At 49.0% G+C, this 12,288-nt stretch overlaps 6 protein-coding genes across 6 annotated transcripts; 1 reads left to right on the forward strand and 5 right to left on the reverse strand.

The window, feature by feature from the left end:
- Positions 1–51: 51 nt before the first annotated feature.
- Positions 52–1,074, reverse strand: PEX2_023740 (RTA1 domain-containing protein; the record flags this gene model as incomplete). The annotated part of the gene is made up of 3 exons (XM_016739649.1): positions 52–512; positions 600–848; positions 915–1,074. The coding sequence occupies 3 exons, from the start codon at positions 1,072–1,074 to the stop codon at positions 52–54; spliced, it is 870 nt and encodes a 289-aa protein (XP_016596393.1).
- Positions 1,075–1,478: 404 nt separating this feature from the next.
- PEX2_023750 (NAD(P)-dependent alcohol dehydrogenase) lies at positions 1,479–2,585 on the reverse strand (the record flags this gene model as incomplete). The annotated part of the gene is made up of 1 exon (XM_016739650.1): positions 1,479–2,585. One exon carries the CDS (start codon positions 2,583–2,585, stop codon positions 1,479–1,481), a length of 1,107 nt encoding a protein of 368 aa, XP_016596394.1.
- Positions 2,586–2,930: 345 nt separating this feature from the next.
- Positions 2,931–4,788, reverse strand: PEX2_023760 (uncharacterized protein; the record flags this gene model as incomplete). Its single annotated transcript, XM_016739651.1, has 4 exons — positions 2,931–3,128; positions 3,218–4,420; positions 4,477–4,557; positions 4,609–4,788. 4 exons carry the CDS (start codon positions 4,786–4,788, stop codon positions 2,931–2,933), a joined length of 1,662 nt encoding a protein of 553 aa, XP_016596395.1.
- A 445-nt stretch (positions 4,789–5,233) lies between these two features.
- Positions 5,234–7,336, forward strand: PEX2_023770 (Leucine Rich Repeat domain protein; the record flags this gene model as incomplete). Its single annotated transcript, XM_016739652.1, has 6 exons — positions 5,234–5,380; positions 5,434–5,565; positions 5,627–5,737; positions 5,867–5,994; positions 6,047–6,587; positions 6,638–7,336. 6 exons carry the CDS (start codon positions 5,234–5,236, stop codon positions 7,334–7,336), a joined length of 1,758 nt encoding a protein of 585 aa, XP_016596396.1.
- Positions 7,337–7,824: 488 nt separating this feature from the next.
- Positions 7,825–9,611, reverse strand: PEX2_023780 (indoleamine 2,3-dioxygenase family protein; the record flags this gene model as incomplete). Its single annotated transcript, XM_016739653.1, has 5 exons — positions 7,825–8,040; positions 8,105–8,407; positions 8,482–8,642; positions 8,700–9,016; positions 9,118–9,611. The coding sequence occupies 5 exons, from the start codon at positions 9,609–9,611 to the stop codon at positions 7,825–7,827; spliced, it is 1,491 nt and encodes a 496-aa protein (XP_016596397.1).
- A 1,169-nt stretch (positions 9,612–10,780) lies between these two features.
- Positions 10,781–11,308, reverse strand: PEX2_023790 (uncharacterized protein; the record flags this gene model as incomplete). Its single annotated transcript, XM_016739654.1, has 1 exon — positions 10,781–11,308. One exon carries the CDS (start codon positions 11,306–11,308, stop codon positions 10,781–10,783), a length of 528 nt encoding a protein of 175 aa, XP_016596398.1.
- Between the last annotated feature and the right edge of the window lie 980 nt (positions 11,309–12,288).

The following is a 12,288-nucleotide window of genomic DNA, read 5'->3' on the forward strand; positions in this document are numbered from 1 at the left end:
TCTCCACCTGAACATTTCCAAATCATTCCCACAAATCCTGATCCGAACCGGCTAAACCGCGTTCGAGCCCTCCATGACCTTCAATCCACCCATAGCGGTTACAACTTTTCCCCTCCCAAGAAGATAGTTCACCTCGCTTGGGTGAATGATCACGAAAATGACCATCATCGAAAACATCAATAATCCATCAAAGACATAAATGAAAACCTCATGCTCCATGAGATAACCATGCGAGCCCTGGGCATACTCCACCACACGAATAACAGACCGAATGAGAACAAGGACACTGGACGATTGCAAAGCCCACATATGCTTGCGCCATGGGTACTGGTCGGCCACGGCACGACCTTCGGAGTGAGCGCCCATGCGCTTCTGGAAGATGACCGCACTGATCAGGAAGAAGCCGAAGAAGACGATTTGCACGATGAGGCCGCCGATGATAACATTCTGGCCCGTGCTCACAGAGGATGATGGGTTGGTGGAGTTTGAGCCCGTGACCATGATTCCCGCACCTGTGAGAGTATATTAGCATTGAGCTTTGCAAGAGCCAAGCGATCTAGATCGATTGGGAAGAAGAGATACAAGGGGAAGAAACATACCAGAAGCCTGCATCAGGAAACTCAGAACATCACCCGCGACGAATATCTTGGTCATCCAGGTAACCCGAATTAGGGCAAACTGCTCTCCCTTGACCATAACGATAATCCGACCCAACTCCATGTAGATACTGGCTGCGAACAGCGCCGGCGCAATGAGCAGCAATGTGCTCTGCATAACATAGGGTCCGATAGTCCAATCGGGTGATTGTTTCGATGACATGGCGCGGCCGATATATCCAACTAACTCGACTGAGAGGACGTTAGTACTGGGGAAGTCTGGGGTTTGCTTTGATATGGGTATAAGGTGGTACTTACAGTATCCGCCAATCATGAGCGGGATGAAGAACCATGTTCTCGTGCGGAACAAATGGAATGTGTGCATTAAAGTGACAACTGCAAATAAGACGATGAATAATACTGCAGCTCCCATTGAAGGGTAGTATTCATAGGCGATCCAGCCGGGGTGGGAAGACATCTTGAATGTTGATTGAGTAGGTAAGAGGCAAGGCCAGGTTGGATTGAATGACTTGGAAAACTAAAATAAGGACCCCTCTTTCCACTCTTATATATATGTTCTGATTCAGAATTTTCCCCTAGATCTAAACCGGGGACCAGGTAACCCTTGGAAATGAATATTCGTTGAGTTATGGAAAGGAAAATTTGTATACTCGTACCCTCGTAATGTTTTCCCGATATGGATAGATGGGTACCCACTAGACCCGATATGGAGCATAGTACGATATACGAGAGCCTAATTGCTCTTATTTTTATAAAAGTGGAGACCTTGGGAGATAAACGTTCAGGCAAAGTGGGTATGAATGGATAAATGTAGATCTCGTACATATACGAAGGAGAAAGGCTGGGGATTTTATCTGGGACCTATAATTTCGCCTGCTTACTCCCATTTTGCAGCACATACCGGTATCTCGCCTTCCCCTCATGCATATCAACTAGCGCCTGATTAACATCCACCATATCCCTCTTCTGAATCCAAGGCAAGACCCTCTTCTCCGCAGCCAGAGCCAACATAGCCCGAATATCACCCGGGGAACCAATATTGGACCCAGTGACCTTAACACCCTTCTGAATAAGACTCCAAGCCATAAGCGGCGGCAATGCATCCTCCGGCGCACCAATCTGCACAAAAGTCCCATCCCGCTTGAGCAGTCTCAAATACTGCGCAAACGGCATATCATGCGCCGAAACCGTGCACAAGATAACATCAAGCGAGCGCGAGTATTTCTTCGCCCACCCCTTCTCTTCACCAGTAGCAATAAACCCATCAGCCCCAAGTCCACCAACGGCATTTGCCTTCTTCCCAGACGACCGCGAAATAGCAACAACACGATCCGCCCCAAGAGCTTTAGCGAATAAAATCCCCAAATGTCCCAGCCCCCCAACCCCAACAATCCCAACCGCCTTCCCAGGCCCAACCCCGTACTTTCTCAGTGGCGCAAAAACAGTGACACCCGCACACAGCAAAGGCGCCGCCTCGGCCGAGGGTAGAGAATCCGGAATCCGGAATACGAAATGCGCAGGCCCGCGCCATTTCTCTGCAAACCCGCCATACGACTTCGACTTGTCACTGTACCGGCCGTTGTACGTGCCTGTCATGCGGGCGCAGTAGGATTCCTCGCCGTCGGCGCATGCTTCACAGTCTGCACGTAGACAAGCGCCGCTCTGTGCGCCGACGCCGACGCGGTCGCCGAGGCGGATTGCATTGGGGGCAGAGTCAGATTCGACGGCGCTGCCGAGATGGGTTACTGTGCCGATTATCTCGTGGCCGACTACGCAGGGGTAGTCGGTTGGTCCCCAGCCTGAGCGGAGGGTGTGGATGTCGGTGCCGCAGATGCCGCAGTGGGAGATGGAGATTTCGACGTCGGTGGGTGTGAAGGGCTTTGGGATGTAGGTTGTGTATGTTAGGGGACTTTTGGCGTCGTGGGCGACCCAGCCTTTGAAGCTGTCTTGTTCTGTGAGAGAAGACATTGTTCGGTGGTGGTGGTGGTTGCGCCGTGGAGATGTGCCGGGGTAGGTCTTGCGCTGAGGTGGAATTGGGTAACTAGAGGTTTTTGGTACGGTCTTGGGTATGTGGAATCAGAGACCTCAAACCATGAGGTTGAACAGTTTAAGGTAAATGCACGAAAAACAAGCTCGGCACAGGATGCGGAGAAGCCGAAAGCAAAAGTTACCGAGGTCCATTTAAACTTTAAAATAGAGAATACATTAATAGATTCATATCGATCGTACGCGATTTTGAAAAGTGACTCCATATTTACATGCACTCGCTCGAAGTATGTACAGTGCAGATTAGGGGGGGTATCAATTGATCTTTCACCGGGCCACGCCCATCAGATCGTCAAGCTCATCAGTGGTGAGAGTACTCCGACGCCGGTTCGCTGGCCTAGAAGCCTTGTCGGGGCGGCTTCTCTTTCGTGATTCGCGCTCCTTTAGCTCGTTTTGAGCGGCACGGGCCTCGTCTTCGACGGCGGCCAGTTTTTGGTGCACGCTTAGTGATTCGTTGGGTTTGAGCTGTAGGGCGAATTAGTCCTCGGGATCTCATTGGGAATGTCCTGGGAATCTCTGGGGAAATCTCCTGGGAAATTTTTCTCGTTCCATACCTGATGGGGTTCCTTTGTTTCGGTCTTTCGCCTGGTTGGCCTGCGGGTCACAGTCTCGGTTTTGTAGGCTTTGATTTTGAGGGTATCGTCGTCGGTAGTGTCCACACATGGTGAGCCTTGTAAACCTGGTGTAAATGAGACTTTTCTGGGGCGCTTTGTCATGGGGTTTTCACTGCGTTCCCTCAGAACGCGATCGGGTCGCTCGGGTACTTTGCGGATCTTGGACCTCATCTTCGGGGGATTGAGCATCTCGGGGTCTGGTACTCTCTCCTCCGGTTCACTCATATCTCCCTCCTCATCTTGGTCCTCCAGGATTGTAGGGATGGGGTTGGACTCTGGCAAGCTTTGCATGCTTATGCCCTCAGTTGAGTTAATGCTGAGATCGAGATTCATGCCGCGCTTCAATTCATCTGCTTGGACAGAATCTCCTCCATCTGCAAGACGACGCTGCCACCCACCCATCATGGTAACTGCCTGCTTCCACCGGGATTCCATCTTCACCCAGCCTTCACGCAGTCGTTTGATCTCCTCGTCTCTCACCTCGACCTCTTCAAGGGGCACAAATGAGGGGTTGGTAAGCAGTGTTCGTAGATGTTCTAGCACTGATTCCATATGAACGGATAGTTCTTCACACGAGGTTGGAAGCGACGTAACAGGTCCCGAAGAAGACTTCTGAGCTCCGACGCTCATAGCCATACCCGGCTGCTCATTTTCACCTTTCCCATTCTCTGCCTGCGTCAAGCCTTGTAGGTCCTTCAAGGTATGGACAGTGCTTCGCGCAAGCTCAATCAGGGTATCATTCTCATCACTGAGATGCTGACATAGCTCGGTCAAGAAGTCGGTGGTCTCCTGCTTCAAGCTATATCCAGGGTCATGTACTCGTTCTCCACCGCTAGCCAGAAGACGCGATCGGTCCGACGCAGGATTTATGTTGATAGTAGTCACAGTCAGACCCTCGCGCTTGCCTCGTTGTCTCTCAGCCAGATGCGACTTGAGCTTCTGCATTTCCAGATCACGCTTGCGAATATCGTTGGCGCATTGTGCTCGGACTTGTTGGACGGTACTCTTCATGCGCTGGACTTGTTCCTTGAAACTTCGGATGTTCGCTTCGGCGCGGGACATGTTGGACTTGAGCGTGCGCTCCTGGGCTTCTGCCAGAGCTAGCGAGCGGGTCAACTCGGATGTCTTCATTTTCAGTTTTCCCTGCACAATCAATGAAGGTTAGCGCGCTGTGCGACATAAGTAGAGTGGATACATACGATCTCCGTGGTTTGTTCCGTCTCGGTGGCTTGCAGCGTGCGAACGGTCGTAGATAAGCTCTCACGGTGCTCGGACTCGCGCTAGAAGTTGTCAGTCACTGTTGGAGTCGAGTTTTAGTGCAGCACACGCACGTCTCGTCTCAACACTAAATCGTTGACCAAGTTGATCACACGAGCCATGGTGCCGTCTATCCCTCCATCTTCGTTTTCTGGGTCGGCGAAATCGATCGCGCGACCACCTTTTAGCAAGCCCCTTGCCAGTAAGATGTTGTTGACATAGGTCGAAGCTGCCTGCAGGTTATGCGACTCCATGGCAGCGATCACTTCTATTGTCGACACAGATAACTCCGAATGCCGAATGGGGAAGAAAGTAAACACAGAAGGTGCGGGGGCCTCTATGTGCCAAGTGTGCAGTTATTTGGGCGGTGAGGTAAACAGGAGTGATTCTGCCCGTTTTATTGCGGAATTGTGTCGCGATGCGTCCATCTAAATTTGATATTTCTTCGAAGATTCCTATCAGGAGGTGTTCATATTAAAAATTACCAATTAACAAAAATCAAAGAGTCAGCCTTGCTATCTAAAAGCAATTGAATGATATGCCAATGGTCGCATAGTGCGTTGATATTTGCACAATAATGCGTGGGCATAAGCCATCACCCAACCCCCACATCCGATTTGTCCCTTGCGTGGCATTAAACCTCTGGCTCTTACCCCACTACTTAATTCTCACCAACCGCCTTCGCATCTGCTCTTCAACATGGCTTCAAGGCCAGGTACGCGTATAGTACGCGGAGTAACGTCCAAAAAGAAGGCCGATATAGAGCAAGCCGCTGCTCTTCAGCGAGCAGGCCAAAATGCCTACAAAGTTGGTGATCTCCAAGGCGCCATTGAGTCCTTCACCCAGGTACGCCCTACCTTGTTTATTCCATCACAACTCATATTAATCTGTACATCTAGGCATTGGCGGCAAACAAGGAGGACACTGGCATTCTGGATAATCGCGCCGCCACATATTGCAAGCTGAAACTGTACAGCCAGGCCCGCGCTGACGCCAGAGCTATGGTCAAGCTTGCACCCAATGACGACCGTGTAGCTATCCACCTCGATCCTGAGTTCTCAATTGTTGATTCATGGCTAACTCTGAAGGAAGGGATACTTGCGCTTAGCCAAGGTCCTATGTCTAGATGGGAACTTTGACAAGGCCCGAGATATCTACGAGTATGCCCTCCAGAAACTTCCAGCTGATCACCCAGGCCGCAATGTATGTCTTTCTTTCTTTACTTTCTGTTCGGTTTACTCTTGAGTGTGGTATTCTGTGGTTGCATCTCTTAATTTCTTGTTTCCTAACTATATTATCTCTTACTCTTTTTCCCCTACTAACCATCTCCAGGTCCTCGAGCAGTTACTCAAGAAACTACAGGATAAGCTAGCAGGAGGAAACAGGCGTGATCCATTTACGATCCTGCCACTAGAGATTGCAGAACTCACGCTTCGGCGCTTCTCCTTCAAGCAGATTGTGTAAGTGGCTAATCCTCACCTCTAAAATCCACTAGCTCATTACAGGATATAGGGCAATTCTACGCGTCTGCAAGGGATGGAGTCGATTCCTAGGTGGACTGTACAGCCTCTGGATGCATGTTGACCTCACTGGAGCTAGATCTCGTGTGCCTTGGACATCTGTCCGAAACTACATCCATCGATCACGAGCGCAACTGACCAATGCTACCATTACAAATCTCGTGCCCTCTACTACGCCGAAGGTGCTTGACATGCTAAGCAGATGCCCCCAACTAGAGCACCTGGAATTGATGGTTCCCCATGACCAGCCTAAAGAGTTCTACCTAAAGATCAAAGATTTTCGACGCCTCAAGAGTATCGCCTGTGGAGCAGATATCAGCCTTTCGCATGCCTGTGTTGGGAGTATTTTATCTACCCTTTCGAAACTTGAGAAAGCCGCTTTTCTGCGTGTTTGGGATAATCCTACCAGAGGGCCCCGGCCCACGTCGACATGGCCTCAAAATCTTCCAAATATGAAGAGTCTGACTATTGCGTCTTCACAAGAAAATCCTCAAGGTTTGAGCTTCCCCGACATACTTCCGGGGTTAGGATCGGTAAGCTTTCTGTGGATTTGATATCTAGAACTCGAGCTAACACAATTCAGTCTGTGTATCCCAACTTGGAGGAGTTGCGGCTGGTTTGGGATCCCGCGCGATCACAATCATACCGATTTGATCCGGTTCAGGAGGAGGAACATCTTCCTCCACTCCGCATACTAGATCTTCGGGGCGCGGCTGTCCAACATAATTTCTATTCAATCCTCCCAACTAGCCTTGAGACCCTACGCTTGTTATCAGGGTCCATCGAGAACCCCCATGTTGGTGGAAATCTGTTGACACCGGGAGAGAATGAACTTCCAAACCTGACGACCCTTATATTCAATGATACCCCATGGCTCAATCGCTCCACGCTTTCCCTCTTCCTGCTCCATTCCAAAGCTCCCCTCCGAACCCTTCATGTGAACCTTTGCCACAACATCAACAGCGACGACTTCATTAATATTCTTAACGATCCCGACGGAGCGAATCCAGAATTGAAAGAATTAACTGATGTGGGAGTCGCCTGTATGGCTGGCATGGATGATTGGGGCGTCGGGAATCTGTCCGCAGTTTTGCCAAACCTGAAAATCCTTGACTTGTCACAGACGAGAATTACCGGTTGTACCATTCGCATGTTTGCGGATGCCCGGAACGATGAATCAGCTGTTGAAAAGCTCGACGGCTTAATCATAAAGGGATGTGACGAGGTGTCTCGTGATGCTATTGACTACGGACGGCAAATGGGGCTCACTATTGTCACTTAGGGACTTGGCAGCATTTTTGGTGATCCCTTCGGCGTTTTGATAATACAAATTGCCTAGGGCATCACCCTTGTACAATACGATGAAGGGAGATAAACAAAGCTATCTGGGCTTGCATGGAAACGGTATATGATATGAATATGAAATTAATCTTGAAACTACCTTGTTCGCCCTCATTATTTTAGTTATCTAGTAGTCTTACGAGTGATTAGGCCGTTCTAGGAAAGAAATTGCGGCCACGAACTACCTAGCACAGACCTCTACATAGGCATCACCCGATGCAACAAAAGAGGTCAAACTCTCCGGAGCTTGCTACCCAAGAATTACAGTCCTGCAATTGGGAGTTGGTACTTCGGAAGCGGAAATAGGGCCTGAGCCTAGCGAGTGAAACATCGGCTACCGACAGTTACACACACGAGAATAGAAGATAACACGGTCTCATAATCCCAAGCAATGCATTAATACAGCCAGAACCAAACAAAACCAATTACCTAAACCCCCCGTTCCTGACACCACCGCTCAACCTCTCTAGCCAACTTCTCCTTCTGATCACGCACAAGTTCCATCATAGGCTCAACCTGCTTCCTGTGCGAGGCAACAAGATCCTCATTACCATTAACAACAGCGACACCATCCTTCGGCGCAAGATTATCATCATAAATTTTGACCATGAGCTCCATAACGGCGGAGAGTTGGTTCGGAAGCCACTAGAACACCAAAACAATTAGCACATTGACACTCAGACAGCAGAGGAATCAGACTTGTACTCACGGTTACAATGGGACTACCACCGGTAGCAGTAGGATGCGGCGTGCGGCGAATGATATACTCACGCGCGAACAGCCAGTGTCGCCAGCGGAAACTGCGGATGTGGTTCAGTGTGCGCAGGAAGAGGACTGCGGTCTCGGAGTCTTGGATGGCGTATTTCTGGACGCCAATTTCTTCGGACTTTTCGCGGATGTAGGTAAGGAACTCGCGGTGGGGGAGGGGACGGTAGGCGCGGAATTCGTGGAGGATTTTGGTGAGAGGTGTTTCCGGCATAGGGATTTCGCAGAGGTGATCTAGGAGGGGGATCTGAGGTGCGGTTAGATGGGGCTGGACTTCCTTTTTTTTCTTTTGTCAATGATGGATTAGATTGGTTTGCTTACAATGCTGTCGTTGGCACCGCTCTCGCCACGGAAGTAGAGGGGCTTATTATCTTCGCAGCCTTCGTACACCACACCGTTGGGGAACATGGATTGGTTGGTGATGCCGAAGATGAAGACGCGGAAAGAGAGGTACTCGGATGGCTTAGAGTTGCCCCACATATCTATTTCAATGTTAGGCTGGGATATATGTGAGCATTAGGGTGCTTAGGGCTGCATACCTTCCATGGATGCTTCGATTTTCTCCATCGACTTCAGGATCTCCCGGAATCCGTCGTTGATTTCCTGTCGAGAGCCATTTTGCTCAAGGGAATCAACGATCTTCAAAACACCTCCAATAAGCGGGCCAGTCTCTTTGACCATGTCAACGTGGGTCAGGATGAAGCCTGCCTCGGAGCTCTTGGGGTCGAGACCTTTCTCGAAGGAGCGAATCAGACGAAGGTTCGAGTACTCGCTCAGACCCTTGGCAGGGTCAGCGACGGTGTAGTTGAAGAGAGCATATGAAGCAGCATATGACATGAAAGGTGGTAGGTCCAGGCTGGGGATGGTTATTAGTTATAATGTTATCATATAATGAAGATGTGTATCAACATGATCCACAAGACAGGGAAGTAAGAAAGGAAGAATAAGAAGGCTTACATCTCAGCACAGCGATACATAGGACGAGCAACAGACTGGGGCAAGACATCACGACCAAGTCCATAGCCACCTTCCGGGTCCTTGTTCCAGTGCTCCCAGCAAGGCTCAAGCAGGTAAGACGAGGCCAGGAAGGTATAGTCACGGAAGACCGCAGCAATAGTGAAGCGGTCATGCGAGCCATCGGCGAGAACCAGCTTCTCAACCTCATCAGTCAAGTCGGTGAGCTCAGCCTTGACAGCAGGGCCAAGCTCATAGGTAGCCAACAGACCGGGCTTACCATCGAGCCTGACGACGGGGAGACGATTGACCAGAGACAGCAGGGCACTAAAGGCCTCTGGCAGCTCAACAGGGGCAGTCTCATAGGGCAAGAAGCCTGTCTTGGTGGTGATGGTGAAGGGGTCTAGGGAGTGGGAGATGGATGAAGGGTCATCATGGATATGAGGGAACCGCTTCAGGGTGGCAGGGGATGGGTAGGGCACTTGGGTTCGAGTCATGATGATATGAGATGAACCAAAGGAAAGGAAAGACTATAAGCCTATGATATATGGGTGTAGTATCAAAGGGTGTGTGTGGCTAGTATAGAAGAGTGGAGATGTATAAGCCAAGAGGCAAAGGAGAAGGCCAAAGACGAAGTCAAGAGCCTAGGAAGTAGGAAAAATTGGTAAAAAAAAGATAAGGAAGAAGCCAGGAGACCTTTGGAGATGAAAAGAGAATTGGAACTTTGAGATTTTGGGCGGGTGAGGAGCAGATTCTTATAATCCTTTGAGGCCGGTAACAATTCCGGCCTCAAGTCCACATTACGAAAGAGAATAAAAGATAGCGTGGGCCCGGTGACATCCGGTGCTTCATGGTGGAGATTGATTCTGTCTATCTTATATGGCATTCAAGACACTTTATATGAGTATATTTGTCCAACATAAGATATTTTGACATCCATCTCAACATCTATATGATCTATACAGCTACCCAGTGAGAGAGGGCAGAGAAAGGTCACGGGGTTGCGCTAGTCCCGATACGGCATATGCTTTGAAAGGAGCTTTGACTGCTTTACCTGGGATTTGATGGAAGCTTGTAGTGGCGTATGCTAAATTAGTGTGTAAAATGCTTATAATGAAGAAATTGGCCACTCTATGATGATATATTACGGATAAATGGCCAATGTTGCCTACTCAAGTCATGATGTATGCTCTATAGTTCAAGTGTTGCCAAGCATTGATCGTCAGATCCCGCCTTTTGATTGGACGATAAGCTCAAATTTAACTTCCCTAGCGTTCGGAGGCCGGAATGCTACCGGCCTCCGATAGTAACCGGCCTTGTTATATGCCCTGGGCGGGTTTGGTATAGGAGAAGCTTCTAAATTGGTATGACTTTGTGATACCTTGTTGTGATTCCCAAAAGATAGAACAAAGATTGACCTATAAACAGCTTCATCAATTTCAAGCTTTTATTGCCTTGATATCTGGAAAGCTTGAAGTCATACTTAGTAGATCCTTGAATATATATTGACAGGGAACAAAAGAACCTATCGTACATTTGTGCCCAAAAGTACTTTATCTATTGCATGGCTCCTCTGGTTATGTGTTATATACTATGCAATTGAATTTAAATGTAAATGTTTTTAATAGTTGACAACCTCCCAATTCATCATCCCTTCCATTATTTTTCATGCAAATACACGCTCAGTCCTGTTCACTACCACAGTCCGAGAATTGTGATAAAATGCCCCATGCAACTGCGGCATGAAATACTGCAAGACTGCATCACCCGCACCGGCCGGAAGCGAGCTCTTGTCACCCCAATAGTGCCTCACCAACTCCCCAGCACATCCAGTAGCTGCAACCTCAGGGCACCCATTTGCCTCTGCACAAGACAAGACCCGAATGTCTTCCGATCTGTTAAAGTCATACCTAACATGGCTCCCAAATGCAGATTGCTCATGTGGCCATTCCCCACCCCACCTCCCGCAGCCTGGATAGCGCGTTTCGTTGGGACAATTCTCCCACGCCTCAAAGAGTTCGTGGGTACGAGGACTTTGCTGCGCGATAATAAAGCCAGTATTGATAAATGTGCGACCGTTCCAATCACGGTTGTGAGGTGCGTCTGGATCGAGCGCCATGGCAACTAGAGTCTCTGGAGTGATCTCCCAGTAGTTGAACAGCCATTCCATGGGTAGATTAGGATAGGGCATCATGGAATCTGCATCCATGAATACAACGTATTTGTAGTGTTTCAACGCTTCTTTGATGGCGGTCACTTTGGTCCATGTTCCACTTCGCCCGACTGTCTTGGGGATTTGAACTAATCGGTAGTCCTAGCCGTGGATCATTGCTACGCTCGTCAGTCATGAAGTAGAAACAGATCGAAGTCTGACTAATTACCGAACATGAAATGGTTGAGTCTACCACTGGTATCTGGGGGAAGTTGGGTTGCGTTCAATGGAGCCTTGCTCAAAACACCCTTCGGGCCATCAAGATGGCGGCTGTCGACGTCCAAAAACGAGAATCTTCTTTCCTAATGGTTTGGTGAACCTCAATGGTTCTGCAAGCCAGAACATCTTCCCTGTGCGGCCAACAAATATGGTACTAGTAATGGGATGTATGTAGGGCCTGTAGAGTTTGTGGACCGTGGACGTATGTAAGGGGCTTTTGACGGCCCATCGGAAGTATTTCCTATGCCAGAGTAAGTGTTCAATTTCAACCTTTTGCTTTAAGTGGGTACGTACTGGGATGGCTGATCAATCAATGCATTATTCAAGCAGGAATAGACCCAGAAGAGAGCACACACCACCAGACTCGAAGTAAAGATGGCGGTAATCCGGCGAGGAAACATGAGTCCAGACCTTGAATGGCGCATGGAGATGGTGTATGCATGTGAAATGGAGTTCCAATATGTAGCTTTGGCATAGTATAGGGTGTCGATTGACATGACATAATGTTGATGAAGTAGCTATGGAATACCTACCAGATTTCCTCTGCCCTCCCATTTGAGTGCACATCTCTTGCCGCTTTTTGCTCAGGAAAATGAAACACGCCTTTATTTAATCCTCATTTTTGGTTCATTCCAAGCCTTCTAAGGCTTATATAGTGTGTCAATGATTATAGGGCGGGAGTTTTGACTTGCGAGGATCGAGAAAGCAATTCATGGCAGGGGAATTTGAAAAGACGGTGAATG

Source organism: Penicillium expansum (assembly GCF_000769745.1).
Source record: "Penicillium expansum strain MD-8 chromosome Unknown contig60, whole genome shotgun sequence".
NCBI lineage: Eukaryota > Fungi > Ascomycota > Eurotiomycetes > Eurotiales > Aspergillaceae > Penicillium > Penicillium expansum.